This window comes from Rosa rugosa, chromosome 1, assembly GCF_958449725.1.
Source record: "Rosa rugosa chromosome 1, drRosRugo1.1, whole genome shotgun sequence".
Lineage (NCBI taxonomy): Eukaryota > Viridiplantae > Streptophyta > Magnoliopsida > Rosales > Rosaceae > Rosa > Rosa rugosa.
Window position 1 is genome coordinate 44,025,240 of NC_084820.1, and position 22,377 is coordinate 44,047,616.

A 22,377-nucleotide genomic window follows, 5' to 3' on the forward strand; every position below is an offset into this window, starting at 1 on the left:
ATACAGAGATCGATCGGCCGGTCGTACATAAGGTGGACTAATATCCCACCATTTTATTAAATTTGTACAAAAGCCCGTTTATTTATTTTGAAACTATGCTTTGAAATTTGAAGTCAATCTTCAAACCAATCTTCTCCTTCTGACATGCACATATAGAGACAAATGTGTGACTCTTTTGAATATTATTGTTGGCTTATTTTGAGCAATACTCAAGGTCATAGCGCAATGGAACTACCCATTGATATTTGGAGAAACATTTGGTGGGAACAAAAGAGAATGTCTGTCTATTTGACCCTAAGCAAACTAACTTGTTTTTATAGAAGAAAGGGTAAGAATTGTTTTCCCAAGAGAACGGGAGAGAGAGAAGCACGCGAGAAACCTAGGGTTTTACAGAGTCTTTGGACCGAGAGTCTTTTCCCTTAATTTTCTCACTTGGGTTTCGCGAAAGAGAGAAAGACGAAATCCCAAGAAGAAACAAGAGTCAAGACAAAGAAAGTATGCTATCATGATATCTTTTTACGAGTTTTCTAGTTTGGATTATTATGTAAACTTGCGTGCCAAGTTTTTATGTTCACCTCGCAAAGTTTCATGGCTTATGAACTTGTGCAAGTTTCTCTTTCGGGCGACTTTGCAGAGGTACTACTGATTATTCCTTCATAGCTTTCTTTATTTATACGTGAAATAGTAATGAGAAGACTAAGATGAATAGTGGTCAATCTAGTTTTTGTAGTAGAAAGATTTGGGTTGTGCAGTAGTCGATCTAACCTTGTTTCCTCATAATGTAAGTTACACAGGTACACGTGTGCTGTGGTTGAAAATGCACAACTTTTGTCATTTACAGAGGTAATTAAAGATAATCAATGATTAATTATCGGTTCTTGAAATTGAAGTATGTGGGCTATTTGAGGCGGACTTTGCTAAATAGGTAGAGGCCGAACGGGTAGAATATCTAATACCCTACATCCATGCAGCACCCATGCTAAAAGAATGAGAAGCGTATCAAAACTCAAAACATAATAAAAGCAGGGACAACTACAATTAATTGACTAAGCTATGTTTGATCATTGATGTGTATTTGTTTGCAGGAGGTCAATCACGATTGAGAACTACAGAAAGTCTCCAAAATTGACGAACGAGCTATTTGAAAACTTAAATCATGAGCTAGTTTTCAAGTTTCTTCCTTCAGTGAACTATGAAGTTTCTAAATCTTTCTGAATTCTCTAAAACTTGTCGTGATGAAATTGTAGATATCGAAAGAAACTACAAGGACTAATAAGAAAGTTTCTTTGTACAGTCGTGCCAACTGTCCAGGAAGGGTCAAAACAAATGATCGACTAATCCATGAACTCTATTTAAAGCACAGGAAGGTAGGAAAATCCTTGCCTATTCTTGATGAGTTGTGTTTACATCTCTCCTATTACTTGCTAGTTGCTACCTCCTTATCATATAGCAATGGCTGATATTGAATTGACTGCACAGCCATCTGATGAACCTCATGTTCTGAAACGCGATATTGTCCAGTTCAAGCCAGAACGAGACTCGGCAAATGATGACATAAGAAATGCTCTGTTAGTGGTCTCCACCCTGATCGCTGCCGCAACCTTTGCGGCCGGAGTGAACCCTCCCGGTGGGGTTTGGCAAGATAATGATAACACTCATGTTGCCGGCCAGTCAGTCTTAGCCTCTTACAGTAAAGATTCGTTCACAATGTTCCTTTTCTCGAACACAGCAGCGTTTTCTTCGTCTACAATTGTGATTTTGTTTCTTGTCAGTAACTTTCCATTTTATCTGGAGATCTGGATAGCCATGGCCGGTATGATATTTACCTACGGCGTTTCAATTTCTTCTGTAAGCTCCAAGGGAAATATTAAGTCAGGCTACACGTACAAAAAAAAAGACGCGGAAGTTTATAGCCAAAACTACTTTGCTGGCATCTCCGGTTTTGCTACGATGTCCTTTAATTTATTTATTTAATATTTTATATATATATTTTTAATTATTTTTATCTTTTTTGTGGAATACAAATTTAATTAATAAAAAAATAAAATTACAAGGAGGAAAGAAAAAAATTATGTTTTGTTTGGATCGAGTGTTTTTATCATCTCCGCGGGTGATGTATTACTATCGCCTTCAATCTCTTGTCAATCTGTAAAACAAACAAAAAAAATCTTTTTAATCCCCCCAGTAACAGATTTTTTTATCTCAAATGTCAATCTCAATGTGCTATCTCTTTTATTTAATTAAAAAAATCGCTCTCAGCAATATAAAAAAAATCTGTAAAATAAATTTGGGTCCTTGACCCAAAACACCAAAATGAACAAAAATTATTTCACTTACCCCAGCAACAGATTTTTATTCCCACCTACACAATTTCACATCAAATGACCATTTTGCCCTAAGCTTAATTATTAAACTACAACATTGCCACTCCCTTTCCTCTCTCTCTCTCTCTCCCCCTCCAGACGACCTCTCTCCTCTCTCCAGACGACTCTCTCTCTCTCCAAACGCCGGATTTCTTTCTCTCTCCGCGTTGCTCCACTATCGACAACGTTGTCACCGGCGAAGTTGCCTACAACAACGGCAACGAGAGCTTCAAATGCAGATCTAGCCTCCACGCGTCGTGTCGAGCTCGAGAAGTGGCACCGGTGTCGTAAATCGCTGCGCCGGTTTGAACTGGTATAGGCGACCAGTCACCGGAGGCGTGAGGCCTCGTCGCTGTCGAGGACTCGGAGCTCGTCGGCAAGTTTGGCGACGGTGTTGGTCAGATTTGACGGTAATTCGGAATGACAGACTGGATGTGAGGCCACCGTCGCCGGAGTTCTCCACAAGTGGACCAATTACGGCATGCTCTCCTATGCCAAGACTCAGTTGCCGGAGAATCTCAACCTCCTAATCCAAAACGACGACTACTGGAGAACTTCTTATTCTCTTTGCTTAATCATGGTCAAACTTGGAGTCACCGACTCTTTTTTTTTTTTTTTTTTAGTAACCTGTGGGTAGAAGGCCCAGAAGGAAAAAAGAGGGGAAAAAAAAGTTCTATTGGGGCAATAGAGGTCTGTTAAAAGTCTATTGAAGGGCAATAGACGTCTATTGGAAGGCAATAGACGTCTATTGGAAGACAATAGACGTCTATCGAAAGGCAATAGACGTTTTGAATTGATGTATTCTCCTTGTTTTTTTTTTTCTATAATCAAAGTTGTCTAAATTTAGGGAGATTAGTTCCCATTCTGATGACTGAAAGTCCTATTGGGGGGCAATAGACATCTATTGGGGGGCAATACATGGTTGATAGACATCTATTGGGGGAAATAGACGTCTATTAGGAGGTAATAGATTATTGGGGCAATAGATGTCTATTGGGAGCAATAAACCTTTCTGGTGAAGTTTTTAGAAAAGTCCGGTGGACGGCGATCGGTGACCGGAATCCTGCGACCAGTGACTGGAATCCGACGACCAGGTACGGGAATCCGGCTAAAATTGGCATATGATTCCGGCGGCCTGTGACCGGATTCCCGCGGCCGGTGACGGGGCTCCGCGCAAAGTCTCCTATGGTTTCTCTTTCTTCCGTTTCTCTCTCTCTCTCTCTCTCTCTCTCTCTCTCTCTCTCTCTCTAAGTAACAAAGGGGGGAGGGTAAAATGGTATTAAAAAAATAAAAAACAAAAATAAAAAATCTTAATGGGGTATTAGGGAAGACCTCCTTAGAGTGTTTTGGATAAGAGAGAATTAAAAAAACTTAATGGGGTAAGTGGGAAAAAAATCTCTAGAAATGGGGTAAATGGACAAATACCAGGCAAAGAAACCTCAGAGGGAAGACCAAGTGTACCGGCCCTTCAACGCTCTGATGCCTAAGTCAATATCGTTAAAAGATGTTGACAATTAGGAAGCGATAGTAAATAGTTACATATTTATGGTGATGGAGGTGTCTTATTAATAAGGAATTTGAGGAGTGCGGTTCCTCGTACTTCCCATATGGGACGACTGGGGTTCCCAATATTGAAATGTAAGGTATAGGGATCATGTCTGGGAGTGATTTGTGGAGTTTCTTGTAGTTTAATGAACCTTGTTATTCCGATATTTGTGCTTGGGAAGTATGTATACAAACACTCCGGGGGGGGTTGCATGACGGCTTTTACAAAAAGGTCAAAAATGTTACATCAGCAGAGCGGGTGGAGGTTTTGGCGGTGCTGTCTTTCATGCTTTGGAGCATAGGTTTTCTCCTGTTATTTTTTAAACAGATTTTATGTTATTTGTTCAAGCAACCAAGCAAAGTGTCATTCCCCATACATCCCAATTGGGACATGTGTATGATGATATTACTTGTGGTCTTCAGCAGATTCTAGGTTCTTATTTTACTCATGTTGACCGTCAAGCCAATTCTGTGGCTCACAATTTAGCTAGTCATGCACTTTCTTTTTCTCAGGATGCAGTTTGGGGGTCTGTTCCCCCAATTATTTGGGATATAATTAATAAGGAGTCTTCTCCTTATTAATAAAGATCTATAAGATTGTTTCAAAAAAAAAAAAATGTTTTAGAGAAACGGGAATTGAGAGAAAATCGTTGTGTGTTCCCATTGATAATAGGGGCATCTTTATAGAGGATTACAATGCATAAATCTGAATCATACAAGGAAAGGTAATCATACATTGAATAGGAATCTCTATATTCTTCTAATTAAATCCTATTACCACTAGGTTAAGTAACCTAGAGTTTGGGCCAGACACATATTCTGGATTTACTTGAACACTCCCCCTTGTGTCGCCCAAACATGGTGCTCCTCTCGTTGCCTCATTAAAAACCTTGCCGAGTAACAAAAACCTTGTGGGACAAAAATAACCTTGGTCGAAGGGTAAAAAGAGCACAACACACCATTCACGTTTCAAGACCATACATGTAGACATCTCCCCCTGATGTCTACATCTCCCCCTGATGACGACGGTCATGGGAGTTTGGATAACTTCCGCAAACGATGCTACCAACACGTTTCTCGAAACTGGAATTTAGGCAATGACTTAGTGAGCAAGTCTGCCACACTGTCCTCAGATCGAACCTAGTTCACTTTGGTCTTGAGGAGAGAGTTTGATGTTGCTGATTATCCTTGGTGTTGTCGCTTTTGATGTAGCCTTGCTTCACTTATTCAAAATAAGCAGAATTATCCTAAATGTTCGTAGGCTCATCTGTGGTAGACTTCAAACCACAATTGTTCAAACATGCATAATTATGGATCCAATCCATATACATTCACGAACCACTTCGTGAAGAGCAATAATCTCTGCATTGTTCGAAGATATAGCGACTAGGGTCTATTTTGTAGACCTCTAAGATATCACGGTCTTTACCCATGGTGAACACTTAACCAGTTTGGAAATGACCTTTGTGTGGGTCAGAGAGATACCCAACATCAGCAAAACCTTCCAAAACGCTTATCGTTTTGGGATGGGGATAGTGGACGCAGGCCAGTGTTGGCGGCGTTCCTGGTGTGTGATAAGTCCAAATCCATCGTCTCTCTGTAGGGATAGAATAAGCCTATATCGATCGTACATCTCAAGTACATAAAGATATCTTTTACACCAATCAAATGGCGTCACATTGGCGCACAACTATACCTAGCTAAAAAGTTCACAACATATGAGATGTCCGATCTTGTGCATTGGGGTAAGTACAATAATGCGCCTATTGTACTTAAGTAAGACACTTCTGCCTCTAGCACATCTTCGTCATCATCCTTCGAACGCCGAGGATCCTTTTCAGGATCAAGACTACAGACGATCATGGGGGTGCTTGAAGGCTTGACCTTGTCAAAATGCCTGAGCATCTATCAACACGATGCTCAAGTTCCAAACTGAGACATAATCGTGCGCTCCCAAAATCGTTCATCTCAAAATCGGATTTCAAGTGTTCAGCAGTTTCCCTTAACTCTTTAAGGGCTTCCAATGAAGATCATGTCAAACATGAACCGCGATGGAATCCGAAACTTGTTATAGAAACTCGCGGGCACATCCCTTCCCAATCAAGTAGTCACTTTAGTGAGCGTTTCAACCTTATTGTAAACGTGCTCCGTGATCTAGAGCCACTTGACTTGGGTAAATGAAGTTCAGTATATTCCGTATCTAGATCCCCATAGAGATACGTAGTGACCACATTTGTAAGCTGCATGTTCAGTTATTCGGAAACTACCAAACTGACAGGGTAGTGGAGTGCAATTGCATCCATTATGAGAGAATATGTCTCATTGTAGTCAATTCCAGGGCGTTTTCTGAGAAGCCTTATGCCATAAGGCGAGATTGCCATCTCTTTTTCTCATCACGTTGTCTAACGAAGACCCATTAGTCAATAGGTTTTACGTTAGGAGGTGTTGGCATCACTGGCTCTAAAACCTTCCTCTTCGTTAGAGAATCCAACTTAACCTGGATCGCATCTTTCCATTTAGGCCAAATTTCTCTACGTTGGCATTCATTCATCAACGGAGCGTGGTTCGATATCATCGGACTCAACAAACTCATGCGCAACAAAATGCACAACTACATCATCAATTATGGTGGAGTTTCTATCTCACGTCTCATGTACACTAGTGTAATTTTCATAGAGCTCTATATTCTTAAGAATAAGTTCTGACGTTGAGGCGTCCCCCAACGATAACCATAATCCGGAAGATTCTCATGAGACGGATTTTGAGTCTTGATGATCAAAGGATTGGAATGTGCCAAAGTATCATTCGAACCCACGGGCCTCCCACGCATCCTAGCTGGGGCCATGGTCTGTAACGCCAGAGTGCCACTTTCTTTGGCTTTGGCGCCATGCCTACCTCCCACGCTACGTCCTCTCGTAGGGAAGTCCTTCCTTGCGGGCATATTTGCAGCAGATGTGTGATCTCGTCACTTTAACAGGGATCGAGATGAGACATAGTGGGACATAGTGGGGACAGACCACGACAATTTCAGTCGTTCCTACTGAACATTCATGTTCTTATCTCTCCCTAACGACGGGAAGATTGTCTCATCAAAGTGACAACCCGCAAATCTAGTGGTAAGGAGATCGCCTTGCTAGGGCATTAAGTGACGGACGATTATTGGCATGGAATCTCAAATCCAACGTAGTTGCCCATTCGTCTGTAAGGACTCATCATAGAGCGCTGTGGTGGCGCAATTGGCACATAAATGGCTCACTCAAATGTGCGTAAGTACGATACTTGTACCTAGTTACTAGCTGTAATGCAGAAGTAGATTGAGTGGCGTAGGGTCGTAGACAAATTAGCATAGCTGCATGCGATATTGCATCACCCCAAGCGAATATAAGGAGATTGGTGCGCATTACCAATGTCCGGACTACCATCGTAGTCATTTGCGTGAGACCAATTGGGTGTGTTCATGGGAATATGATGTCCAACATCAGTCCCAATGCAATAAAGTCTTCGTTGTAAACTCTCTAGCATAGTCAAATCCAATTGACTGAATAGGATGATTCGGGGAGTGATCCCATTGTCATATGATATGTGCTAGGAGTGTAGCATAAGCAACATTTACAGATGGACAATGGCACAATACGTGACCAACGTATTTACGTGTCAACCAACATCATGAGATATTTAAACATCCGCAAGTTGGTTGAATTAGTCCACAGAATCCGGGGATTCTATGTAAGAACAGAATGAGTATTTTCATATCTATTGCATAGGACGGTCTCAGTCCTAACTTCCCTAAGGAACAGGCTTTGTAAATTGAGCGATAGGCCTTAGAAGCAACCAATGAGGATTGTGGTTGGGCCTGAGCGTCTGAAACACTATTTGAAGCAAAGTTGGTGATTGCAGCATCACTTGGGGCGCCATCACCATGATGGACGCCATCCATGGCGTCATGGATAGAGACTGTTCCAACCCTAGGCTGGTGGTGGACGGTGGCGGTGCCAGAGGCAGCGGCGGCGGTCACACTTAGTCCAGGAATCAACTTTTGATTCATGCTTCGTTTCGCTCAAAATAGTAGATGTCTGTGTGAAGTCTTTAGTAGACGGATCATCATGACTATGATGACCTATCCTGTCGTGACAAAACCATTATGTGTCTAAATCCAAGAGATATTCTCTCATAACTTTATTGGATTTCATAGCTTGAATAGTGACATAGAGTCCACTAGAGAGACACATAAACTTCTCTAAGATGCGCCTTTGTTCGCAATCATTAGAGGTATTGCAAAGGAACTCATCTCCATTCTCTACATGCGTTTACGCATGGAATCCGTTGGCTATTCATAGGTGTGATTTGCCTTATGAGCGTAGAGAGTTTTTGTGACAGTAATCAAGGTGCCATTTGGCAAGGGGAACTTGAGCTATTCCATGTCCTTGAATTAACACTTATGGCCTAGCCATCGTAGTCACAAAGTAATGTGCTCAGAATCAAAATGGAGTCATCATGAAAAGAACTCGAAATTTTATTCATAAGCCAACGGAGTACATCATTGTCTCTTAACCATTAGGAGAATCTAATCCAAAGGCTAGTTAATGCAAAACAAAGGTAGTCGTTTGACTTCTTTCGGTAACTCTAAAATAAATATGACCAGGTGAGTAGAGAGATGTCGGTGGAGCAAAGCTCGCTTAAGTATCACTTATCTCAAAACCTTCCTAGACATCATACTCATTTTGGATGAGCCTATGTGAAGAAAAACTAAACCAATGGCATTTACTACAAAGTATATGGCAATTGCCTATTACATCTCTTGGAAAAATAAAGACTTAAACAGAATTGACGATCTATTGATCCCAGCCAGATTTGTAGTCTTCAACCCTTCACTCTAGATCATCTTCTTGATCTTCTTGTTCCATATAGTGAGCTTCTCTTGCTTCACAATATGCTTTGTAGGAGGACAATTTCTTCACGAGCTCTACAAATGTGTGCCCAATGACCATATAATCCACATCGAGAACATACATCTCTTTGCTCAGACTCCATTGATTGAGGTGCTTTGAAAGTATCATTTAGATGGCTCCTAGTGTTGGTGGTGCCACCAACATGGCCAGAGGCGTTGCCTCCCTTTCTCTTTCCACGTTGACCTCTTCGGTTCCGTGTTCGCCTATTTTGGCGGTTACCTTCTCAAGTAGAGCGATTATATGGACCATTAGGGTTTCGCTCTTGGCGCCCTCTCTTAGGGGCGCGACTATAATTGGATTCCTGAATATGCTCTATTTCGACGGATCTCGAATTATAGTTCTTCACAAGGATATTGTCATGCTTTTCAGCGACATTCATAGCTCCAATGAGCTCATGAAACCTTGTGATCCGTCCTGCAGTAACATCAGTTCAATAGTTCTTAGCAACCATCAATGCAGAGACGGGGAAGATAGAGAGAGTCTTCTCAATCAACATCGCATCTGTTATCTCTTTACCACAGAATTCCATTAAGGATTTAATACGAAGTGCTTCCGAGTTGTAGTCAAGAACTGACTTGAAATCACATAAGCGGAGGCTATGCCATCTCACTTCTAGGTCAGGAAGCAGGGAGTCACGGACGTTGCCTAATCTTTCTTTGAGTGAGACCCACAGCCTTCTGGGGTCTTCTTCATTCATACACTCGTACTAGAGCGAATCATCCATATGATGAGTCATTAGGATGATGGCTTTCGCCTTATTTGCCTCTAAGGCTGCTCTATTTGCTTCCAAAGCTTGAGCTTGCTCAACAGTTAGCACGTCCTGCTAGGCTTGAGAATCATACCCAAGATTCCATCGGCCTTGAGATGCTGGCGGACATCACGAACCCACCTATAATATCCAGAGCCAGTTGTTCCCAATGGAGCAAAGTCCAATTTGTTCAGGTTACTCATCCTGAAAGAGAACATGAAAAAAGGTTAGTTTCAGAGCGGAAAAAGCTACCATGAAAACATATAAAATTTCTGAGCGTAGTCACTTCTAAGAAAATTCTATTCCAAGAGAGGTTTTGGATTAGATCGAAACAACGATATATGTGATCGATCGTTTTCTTCTCAACAAACTCTAAGTTTGGAGGACTCTACAAGCTCCAAGCTTGGAGTGAGCATGAACCCCTACAGTTCGGCTTTTGGTCTCCCCTATGAAGAAGAAAAGGGGGTAGAAGAAGGGGAGGTTGCAAGTCCCCGAGAAAAAAACTCAAAAACTGGAACTTTTAGTAAAACATACCTCTTAGGATTGCAGAGCCTATTCGATCCTTGTTGTAGGATTTCAGATGAGCTTTAGTCCTAGGCGAACAGACTTGTAGGATTGCAGTGTGGTTCTCGATCCTTGTTCTAGGATTGTAGACTGCTATCAATCCTACTTGCTGAAACTGGCAGATGAGAGGCGCGCAGGGTGCTGGTGGCAGGCAGCGCGTTGGGCAGGTGCTATGGGCGTACGTGGCAGGTGCGGTGTGCTGCTTGCGGTGTATGCTGCGCGCTGGCTTGCGACGTTGGGTTGCAGAGATATGCTATTGATCCTAAGCTAGGATTGCAACAGGTTTGCAATCCTGGTCTGGGCAGATGGTGAAGTAGGTGCTCGGTGGATGCGGTGCTTCAAGGGAAAGCGACTGAACTTGTGCGTAGGCTAGTAGCGGCAGAGGCTTGCAGCAGGAATAGGCGCATGGGCACGCAGGAAAGGTGCACGGCGAATGGCAGCGAACTGGAAAAAGGATTTTTGGGTTTTTGGCTTCTTGAAACTAGGGTTAGGGCTCGTGCTGATAAAGTGTTTTAGAGAAACGGGAATTGAGAGAAAATCGCTGTGTGTTCTCATTGATAATAGGGGCCTCTTTATAGAGGATTACAATGCATAGAATCTGAATCATACAAGGAAAGGTAATCATACATTGAATATGAATCAATAGATTCTTCTAATTAAACCCTATTACCACTAGATTAAGTAACCTAGAGTTTGGGCAAGACACATATTCTGGATTTACTTTAACAATTACTAAAAAGTTCAAAAAAACCAGAAGTTTTCTCTAACTTGTTTTGTTCCAATACTTCTTTTTTAGTTTTTATATAGACCAGCACTCCAAAATTTGGAAGTTAAAGTTTAAAGGGCGAAATACAAATTACTACCCTGTGGTTTAGGTCCAAAATCAATTCAGTCCCTGAACTTCTAATTTCATCAAAAACACCCCTGCACTTTCAATTTTGATCTAATAGGTCCAATTTGTTAGTTTTCCGACAATGGAGTTATTTAACTTGTTAATGTGGATCATATATGGTCTATGTTTTATGATGTGGTGTCAAGGTGGTCTGCATTGTCAATTTAGGAGTGAGTCCTACTATTAAAAATAAATAGTTTTTCAACAAATAATCCAACTATTTGAAAGAATATTAACGAATTAGACCTATTAGATCAAAATTGAAAGTGCAAGGGTGTTTTTGATGAAATTAGAAGTCCAGGGACTGAATTGATTTTGGACCTAAACCACAGGGTACTAACTAGTATTTAGCCCAAGTTTAAAACTGTTAAATAGCACATGTAGAAAATCACATTTGTATTTAATTTGCAATTTTTTGTTTGCTGCTCTAACTAAGATTGTTACAATTGATGGTGCATAAGAAACTAAGGAGATCTTTGTTTTCATGACTGGCCTTTTTCACTTTCCTTGAGTGTAGAAGTTAATTAACTATTGATATGAGCATTTTAATGCGACATTTTAATATTTAACTCCCCATATTTTGCTTAGTTATTTCCTTTACTTAATCATTTTCAATTTAGTTTCTACTTTCTAGGTACATCGGAGAAAAGAGGTAAAAAAAAAAAAAGAGCAGAAATGAGCATAAATGAAGGATAAGTCATTTTAGAAACTTTCCTCTTTCATTTTAGGAAATTTTTCCTATTTTGTTTTAGGGAACTTTTTTCCTTTGAACTTTCCTATTTCTGATTTTCTTGTTTTAAAGAGGGAATTTAGGAGTCCATCCCATTGAGAACTCTTGAGTGATGAAATCAAGGAAACTTGAAAGATAAGAAGACTTACATAAATAAGGAGAAATTCAAGGAGTTTTCATTCACATAAATTCTTCTTATTTCATGGAGATAAAAGGGAGTGTTTATATTCAATATTTATCATAATTATCTTATTTCCTATTGATCATAACTCTAATTAATTTCTGATTTTTCTTGATTATAGGAGTTCGTGTTGAGTTTAAGTGTCTGTGGGTTATGGCTAGTGAAGGAAAATGCTTCAAAGGCACGTATGAATTTACGCTTTCCTTTAGACTTTATTTGCCCCACAACAAGTGTGCAAAGGGGTTTGATCAAATAAGCCTTTAGGATACAATGAAGCCTAGCAATCCTGCTATTGTTGATCGGCGTCTTGCACTTACGAAGATCAACCAAACACTCAATTGAAAGTTACAAGAGGCTCAAGGTTTCTGGAAACTAAAACTGCAGCTTATAATTTCCAGATTTGTTTTGTATAGTAGGGAAGTAATGGATTGGAGGAACTGCAAGAATAAAGCAGAGAGTATCTCAAGATATAGGAAAATAAAGTTATCTATTTAATCTGCAGGTATCACCCCTTTATATAGGGATGTATATGCCTCTTCAATTAATTGGGATAACCCTTCCGTAAGGGTGGCAACCTTTCATTTATGAAAGATGATGATTAAAGCATGAAATTAATATCCCAAGAAGTCACCAGTAGAAGTTAACAAGTTAACAACGTTTGCTTCATTTAAACAACAGATTGGTGCTTGTGAAGCAACACAATGCTTCACCAATATAACTGTCTAGCTGCTTCCTATATCTGAGATCCTTTTTGAAATTTGAATTGTGGTGATCAGTCACAATTCAATTTATCTTCCTTATAATTTGAAAACTATTCTAACAATCCTCCACCGTTTTCAAAATATAAAGTATATCATATATATATACATTGTAATATCTTGTAAAATCCTTGAGCAAAATCTTGGAAAGCATAGTGCATAACCTAAGGTGTCTTGTGGACTTGAACCTTAACTTAGTGAGAATACATCAAAGTTAAATCAGGATGGCGAAGTAGCATTGCTTTGAACTTGCGATCCTATTGTGACTTAACCGGACATATTTCACACACTAGTTTTCTACTTCTTTCGAGTGTTCTAAAAACCGACACGTGGATTGGCCTTGTGTCTTGTATCCTTTTCATGAGTGCTCTAGAGACTAGTCCAAGTCGCATAGAAGGCGGCACCACCTTCACACTCATATAGGTAAGCATGTAGCACCCCTGTAACTAAAGTACTTTCCATCATGCCTATTAAGAGTTTTATAAATTCAACCTCCACCATTAATTCATTACAGGCACCAAGCACTCTTACCTTGGGATGGATATCATATATAAATATATATATATATATATATATATATATATATATATATATATATGTATGTATGTATAAATATATAATCAATTTATATTAGTGCTTGCAATCACTACATATGATGTACTTTGCTCATTGAACTCAAGGACTTGATGCTTCAAGTGTTGAGTTGAGTTTCCATCATTGGTGATTATTAGAAATGGACTTTAGCCCCATCCCCTTTGATTTTTTCCACACCAAATTCCTTGCAAGTCCTTTTGTTAATGGATCAGCCAAATTATGGCATGACCTTACAAAATCAATGGTTATTACACCATCAGTTATTAGTTGCCTCACAGAGCTATGTCTCAAGCCAATATGCCTTGATTTGCCATTATATACTTGACAATAGGCCTGTGATAGTGTTGCTTGACTATCACAATGAATAGAGATCGGAGGCATTGGCTTAGGCCATATTGGTATCTCTATCAATAAATTTCTTAGCCAGTCGGCTTCTTTGCTACATGAAGCCAAGGCTATAAATTCTGCTGCCATGGTGGAATCTGCAATACATGTTTGTTTCTTAGAGCCCCAAGAAATGGCTCCTCCACCAAGTGAGAAAATCCAGCCAGTAGTGGATTTATGATCCTCATGATATGCTATCCAACTAGCATCGGTATATCCTTCCAAAACTGCAGGATACCCACTGTACCTTATTCCATAATTAATGGTACCTTTCAAATACTTTAATATCCTAGAAATTGCATTCCAATGTAATTGACCAGGATTATTAGTATACCTACTTAGCTTGCCTACGGCAAAAGCTATGTCAGGTCTAGTACAAGACATGGTATACATTAAGCATCCAATCACTCTAGAATATGATAATTGATCTACAGCTCTACCATTATTTGGATACAACTTCAAGTTTGGATCGTAAGGTGTAGAAACTGATTTTATATCAAAATGGTTGAACTTCCTAAGTATCTTTTCTATGTAATGTGATTGAGTTAATATCAAACCATCATTACATCTTGTAATTCTTATACCTAGGATAATATCAGCTTCTCCCATATCTTTCATATCAAAGCTAGAAGATAAAAATTTCTTAGTTAATTCTATGCTTTCTATGTCAGTTCCAAATATAAGCATGTCATCAACATATAAACAAATAATTACACCCTTGTTATTTTGGAATTTGCTGTAGACACACTTATCAGATTCATGAATTCTAAATCCATTGGAGATTATAACCTTATCAAACTTCTCATGCCATTGTTTAGGTGCTTGCTTTAAACCATATAATGATTTAATTAACTTGCACACTTTTTGTTCTTGTCCAGGCATGACAAACCCCTCGGGTTGATGCATATAAATCTCCTCATCTAGTTCACCATTTAAGAAAGCCGTCTTCACATCCATTTGGTGTATATGAAACTTATAGATAGAAGCTAGAGCTATAAGTACCCTTATGGTGGAAATTCTAGCAACTGGAGCATAGGTGTCAAAATAATCTATTCCTTCTTTTTGTGTAAATCCCTTGGCTACTAACCTTGCTTTAAACTTGTCAATGGTTCCATCAACTTTCATTTTCTTTTTAAATATCCACTTACATCCTATTGGTTTTGAACCATGAGGTAGATCAACCAATTTCCAGGTCTTGTTTCCAATGATAGAATCCATCTCATCATTAATAGCTTCCTTCCAGAAAGAAGCATCTTGTGATTTCATTGCTTCCTCATAAGTGAGAGGATCAGACTCTATACTAGGTGTAACCATTGTTTGCCTTTTGTGTGAGTCTCTTGTACCTTCTACAAGGTACACAATAAAATCTGGTCCAAAGGATTTTTCTATCCTTCTTCTTTTACTTCGTCTAATTTCTGTATGTTCATCAGACTCACTACGGAGTCTAGATATGTTAGATGAATTTGATTCACTATCATTATTTCTTGGCAAAACCTCCACCTCTTCATTGTTATTTTTAGATAAAGAAGTGAACTTATTTTCATAGAATTCGGCATCTCTTGACTCTATTACAGTGTTAACTGATATAGAATCATTGGGTTCTATAACAAGAAATCTATATCCCTTGCTATGTTCTGCATATCCTAAGAAAATGCATTCTATTGCCTTTGGTCCCAACTTCTTGATCTTTGGTTCAGGTAATCTAACTATAGCTCTACAGCCCCAAACTTTAAGGTAGTTTAAGTTGGGCTTTCTTTTAAACCATAGTTCATAAGGTGTGATTTTTAATACCTTAGAAGGTACCCTATTTAGGATGTAACAAGCAGTGAGCAAGGCTTCTCCCCAATATCCCTTACTTAAGTAAGAGTTTTGAAGCATTGCATTAACCATTTCTACAAGGGTCCTATTTTTCCTTTCAGCAACTCCGTTTTGCTGTGGAGTATAAGCTATTGAAGTTTCATGTACAACACCTATTGATTCACAATACGAAGGAAAATGATACTCTCCTCCTCTATCCGATCGTAGATATTTTATTCTGGTTTCACAAAGATTCTCTACTTCATTTTTATATATCTTAAATTTTTCCAGAACTTCATCCTTGGAATGTATAAGATAAACATAACAGAATCTACTAAAGTCATCTATGAAAGTCACAAAATATTTCTTTCCTCCTCTAGTAGGTGTACTATGCAAATCACAAACATCGCTGTGAATAATCTGTAGCAAAGTAGAGGTTCTTTCAATCTTAGGAAAAGGCTTTCTAGTCAGTTTTGTTTGCAAGCAAGTAGAACATTTATCAGGCATATCATTCACAGGTTTTGGAATTAAATCTAGATTTGCCATGTTATTTAATTTTCTGGTATTAACATGTCCTAGCCTATTATGCCATAAAGATAAAGAATCAAGCATGTAAACAGAAATGGTAGATACTTTATTAATATTAAGTTTGAACATTCCATCACACATATACCCTTTCCCAACAAAAGTACCACCCTTGGTTAGAATAAACTTGTCTGATTCAATGACAAGCTTAAAACCAAACCTATTCAAGAGACTTGCAGAGACTAAATTCTTTCTAACTTCTGGAACATGGTAGACATCAGTAAGAGTAAGAATTTTTCCTGATGTGAATTCTAATTCAATTGTCCCTTTGCCTTTGATATTTGATGTAGAAGAATTTCCCATGTAAAGTACGTTGTCATCTCCACTTGGTTCATATGTTTTGAACATATTTTTGTTCTTGCAAACATGCTTTGTAGCACCAGAATCTATCCACCAAGCTTCAGCATCTTCCATCATATTAATTTCAGAAATCATTGCCACAAATTTTTCATTGTTGATTCCTTGTTTGTTCTTAAGATGACGACAATCTTTCTTGAAGTGACCAGGCTTTCCACAAAAGAAACATCCTCCTTTTTTCTTTTTGTTTGTCCTCTGACCTTGGGAGTTTTTCTTGGAAAAATTTCCCTTCCTCTTATTATTCTCATGGCTGATTTTTTGGGTTTTTAGGCCCTTCATCAACCATATGAATTTTGGAGGAGGGATTAGCTTCATCAGTTTTCTCACGGGCTCTGCATTCTTCTTCAATGCGAAGATGAGTCCCCAATTGCTCTATGGACATGTCATCTTTCTTATGTTTGAGGCTCTTTTTGCATTCCTTCCAAGATGGTGGAAGTTTATCCATAATTGCAGATACAATTATAGAATCATCCATATGCATTTTAAATTGATTGAACTGATTGTATATATGCATAATCTCATGGAATTGTTCAACAATTGATCTATCATCAGTCATCTTATAATTGAAAAACTTTGAGACAAGAAATTTCTTACTGGTAGCATCATGTGAGATATACTTGGCCTCAAGTGCGTCCCATATTTCTTTTGCAGTAGTCATCTCATGGTAGATATCAAATAATGCATCAGACATGGAGTTGCAAATATGGCCCTTGCAAATATAATCATCTTGTTCCCACTTAACTCGTTCACGCTGTGCAGCAAGGGTTTCATCTTCTATTTCTTGAGGTTTTGGAGTAGTAAGCACATAGACCACCTTCAGGCTTGAAAGTAGGAAATGCAATTTCTTTTGCCATCGTCTGAAATTTGCTCCATCAAAACGATCAAGTTTAACAAAGTTTGCAGTAAACTCCTTCAAAGATGCCATAGCAGATAATAAAGTCTAAAGATTGTTGAGTTTAAGTGTCTGTGGGTTATGGCTAGTGAAGGAAAATGCTTCAAAGGCACGTATGAATTTACGCTTTCCTTTAGACTTTATTTGCCCCACAACAAGTGTGCAAAGGGGTTTGATCAAATAAGCCTTTAGGATACAATGAAGCCTAGCAATCCTGCTATTGTTGATCGGCGTCTTGCACTTACGAAGATCAACCAAACACTCAATTGAAAGTTACAAGAGGCTCAAGGTTTCTGGAAACTAAAACTGCAGCTTATAATTTCCAGATTTGTTTTGTATAGTAGGGAAGTAATGGATTGGAGGAACTGCAAGAATAAAGCAGAGAGTATCTCAAGATATAGGAAAATAAAGTTATCTATTTAATCTGCAGGTATCACCCCTTTATATAGGGATGTATATGCCTCTTCAATTAATTGGGATAACCCTTCCGTAAGGGTGGCAACCTTTCATTTATGAAAGATGATGATTAAAGCATGAAATTAATATCCCAAGAAGTCACCAGTAGAAGTTAACAAGTTAACAACGTTTGCTTCATTTAAACAACAGATTGGTGCTTGTGAAGCAACACAATGCTTCACCAATATAACTGTCTAGCTGCTTCCTATATCTGAGATCCTTTTTGAAATTTGAATTGTGGTGATCAGTCACAATTCAATTTATCTTCCTTATAATTTGAAAACTATTCTAACAGTTCGTTGTGTGCACAACTCTTGGAAGAAGAAATTAGTGCAAAATTCTAGGGAAGTTAAGAGGAAGGAATAAAATCAGAAAATACTAGAGAGAAATAAGGGATGTATCCGGTCACTATTCAAGGGAAAAGATATCAGAAAATTCAAGACTCTATCATGAGAATATCAAGGAAATTTGGAGGAGAAATCACCTCTAGATGATTGGCCATGATTGCATCACAAGAGAGGAGGATTCCACTATAAATAGCAGCAATTCTTGAAGCCAAAAACACCACTTCTCCCATAATTCTACACACCAAAAATTCTCTCCATTTTCTAGTCTTCAAGAGCTCTGCGTCTCAACCAAGGAGGAGGAGAAGTCATGCAATACATCGAGATCCTAACCGCCATCCACCTTTGTGTTGTCCCTAGCAGATTGCTTGCTTTCAAGGATCTTCGAGTTCTTCGTCTCAAGGCTTTGTCATTCATCTTTCACGGTGTATTTCATACTTTCTTTTGTTTTATCCGTAGAGTTATGAATTCTAGTTAACATGACGTTAAGGGCAAAGTTTAAAGCCCGTTTATATGTTTTGAAATAAAGTTGTGATTTCTATATGTTGAATTCTATGTTGCTTATGTGTGAGGTTGCTTGATTGATTTTGGATTACAGAAAACTTTTGCATGTGTATGTTCTTTGGTGGCCAACTTAGGATATATGCATGTAATTGGTGCTAGATTTAGGTAAACAATTCACCTAATAGTTTTGTGAACCTATATCATAAGTAGTAAAGGCTTTGGACAAAAGTCGAAATCAATTAAGGAGGATTGCAAATAGATGAACTTTTTCATACTAGGTTGTGCACTTTGGTCGACATCGTTTCTTTGTTCTTCATGCATTGAATGTGTTCTTGAGTAGCTAGCTTTCTAGACTATGATTGCATGTTCAATAGGATTAATTTAGGTGCTTTCACTTAGATTAATTATTCAAGGAAAGTAAAAAATGGGAAATCGTTTGCTTATTAACGTTTCACATGGTCAACTTCTTTCTCATGACATAGAAGATCAACTATAGGATTTATGATTGGATTTCATGCATATGATTGTGGTTTTGATCTTTGTTCCTTGCGTTCCACCTTTGTATATGTGTTTTTACATTTTCTTTATTTTATTTATTTTAATTTTTGATTTTAAAATCCTAAAATCCCCCCTCTTTACGTTAACTTGTATATATCTTCATTCTTTGTTTTATTTTTGTAAATAATAGTTTATACTTATATTAATTCTTTATTTGTTTATGCAATTACAGGTGTACCCTCAATCTAGAACGATCCCTACTTATTCTATATTGACAACTACATTTTGCAGGGTTAAATTGCGCGCTTGTTTTTAGCGTACCAACTACATCTTTTTTTTGGTCTACACTTAACCCCACTCCATCAGTATATCATTCTTCCAGGCTCCAGCAGTGGCTTTTTGACGCAGTCGGAAGTAACGGGGTTTACAAGCAATAAACCCCAAGAAGATAAATCTGGAGTCCACCAGAGAATATGAGAAAATTCTCTCATTTTATTAAATTTGATATGATAAACTGATCCTAATACAAAACATGATGGTGCTTATATAGGCATCCAAGACCTAAAATCATAATCCAACAAGAAATCCTAAAGAATCCAAATTTAAAAGGAAACTAAAAACCTAAAATAAAAGAATTCTAAAACAAATGTAAAACTAGCCTAAAAATATTAAATCCCGAATCGGATAATTAAGACGGTATATTTTGGCCTAAATCTGATAGGGGCTCACTAAAGTGAGTCTTGAAGATCTTGTCGTTCCCATTCTGGAAAGGTATCATGCGTCTCAAACGGACATTCTGGCCAAAATTTACTCCAATCTGATTCACAATCCAGAACCTGACTTTTCGCACGATTTCCCGAAAAGTCCAAAACCAAATTTTCTTGGATATTGCAGTGGCTAGTAACCTCATTATGCGTGAATTACCTATTTTCCAATCACTCTTCTTGATTCCACGCCTCTTCTTTATTTTTCTAGTTTTCCGGCTAAACCAGGCCCATTCTCGTCCTACATCATTCTCCTCCACTATGAAAGAACTCGCTCTCGAGTTCCTCTTGAATAAAGAACAAGAATAGGTAGATAAAAGACCTGAGAAAAAATTAGACAATTGAACCTGTAGATTATTGGCCTTATCCTCTACAAATTTTTATGGCACAATCATGAAGCCAACACCATAGATGTGTTTGTCATATGAACTTTGGCTATCATAGGCAACCTTAGTAGATTCTTCTTGGATCTTAAAGTTGCATTCTTGAATGACATCTGGTTCTGAATGGTTTATTTCAGGCTCCAAGACTTCTTCATTATTAATAACAATGCCTACATAAGCAATTTCATCTTTAACCTCTTCTTGGTCATCATGGATGAATTCTTGTGGAGCTTCTTCCATTAGAAATTCTTCTGGCTTTTCTTCAATTAAACTATTAATCTCAAGAGGCAAAGAAAACTTGAACTCTAACTTCTTCTCGAAAACCTTAGGAGGATAATTCTTGATTGAAAAATCTCTAGGCAGAAATTTTTCTGTATGAAGACCTTTCATCTTCCGCCATGTCTGAACACGCTCTTTTCCTTGCCTCTGACGAGAACTCTGCAACTGATCCCACCAATAAGCAGCATCTTTCTTTAGCTTCCGAGAAGCCATCTTAACTTGCTTATTCTCCGGGACATCTGTTAGATTGAAGAACCTCTCAACCTCAAGAAGCCAATCTAGGAATTCCTCCGCGCTCATGTAACCAGAAAAGTAAGGAATATCAATCTTGGTTCTGAGATCTTGGGAATCATGATCAACATCACCTCCACTACCATGTGGAGCCGTAGCACGTTGTCCTTTCCCGCCTCTGTTACAATTGTTGTTGTTCCTTCCTTCCAACAACCCACAAAATTCTGCCATTTGAGCGTTCATGGCAGCAATCTGAGCATTCATGGCAGCAGTCATTTGAGCAATCATCTGAGCGGTAAGGGCATCCAAATCCGCTCTTGTAATTGGGGTAGTACGTTCGTCACCCATGGATAATTGAGGTAAATAAGAGAGACAGGAAAGACCTGCTCTGATACCACCTGACGCAGTTGGAAGTAACAGGGTTTACAAACAATAAACCCTAAAAAGATAAATCTGGAGTCCACCAGAGAATATGAGAAAAATCTAATGATGTAGGACGAGAATGGGCTTGGTTTAGCTGGAAAACTAGAAAAATAAAGAAGAGGCGTGGAATCAAGAAGAGTGATTGGAAAATAGATAATTCACGCATAATGAGGTTACTAGCCGCTGCAATATCCAAGAAAATTTGGTTTTGGACTTTTCGGGTTTCTCGTGCGAAAAGTCAGGTTCTGGATTGTGAATCAGATTGGAGTAAATTTTGGCCAGAATTCCGTTTGAGATACATGATACATTTCCAAAATGGAAAGGACAAGATCTTCAAGACTCACTTTAGTGAGCCCCTATCAGATTTAGGCCAAAATATACCGTCTTAATTATCCGATTCGGGATTTAATATTTTTAGGCTAGTTTTACATTTGTTTTAGAATTCTTTTATTTTAGGTTTTTAGTTTCCTTTTAAATTTGGATTCTTTAGGATTTCTTGTTGGATTATGATTTTAGGTCTTGGATGCCTATATAAGCACCATCATGTTTTGTATTAGGATCAGTTTATCATATCAAATTTAATAAAATGAGAGATTTTTCTCATATTCTCTGGTAGACTCCAGATTTATCTTTTTAGGGTTTATTGCTTGTAAACTCCGTTACTTCCGACTGCGTCAGGAATATTAAATCCCGAAGCCTAAAAATATTAAATCCCGAATCGGATAATTAAGACGGTATATTTTGGCCTAAATCTGATAGGGGCTCACTAAAGTGAGTCTTGAAGATCTTGTCGTTCCCATTCTGGAAAGGTATCATGCGTCTCAAACGGACATTCTGACCAAAATTTACTCCAATCTGATTCACAATCCAGAACCTGACTTTTCGCACAAGAATCCCGAAAAGTCCAAAACCAAATTTTCTTGGATATTGTAGCGGCTAGTAACCTCATTATGCGTGAATTACCTATTTTCCAATCACTCTTCTTGATTCCACGCCTCTTCTTTATTTTTCTAGTTTTCCGGCTAAACCAGGCACATTCTCGTCCTACATCACTTTTAGTAACTGGAAATTGTAAAATTGGCTTGGACTAATTAGCAGAAGTAAGCAGTCATTATAGGGACCCTATCTCATATCATGTTTCTGTTAAACCGAGAAC

The 22,377-nt window shown here is 38.5% G+C and overlaps 1 protein-coding gene across 1 annotated transcript; it reads left to right on the forward strand.

Moving 5' to 3' along the window:
- The first annotated feature begins 1,452 nt into the window (after positions 1 to 1,452).
- LOC133728766 (uncharacterized) lies at positions 1,453 to 1,974 on the forward strand. Its single transcript, XM_062156204.1, has one exon. It carries the CDS (start codon positions 1,453 to 1,455, stop codon positions 1,972 to 1,974), a length of 522 nt encoding a protein of 173 aa, XP_062012188.1.
- Positions 1,975 to 22,377: the final 20,403 nt, after the last annotated feature.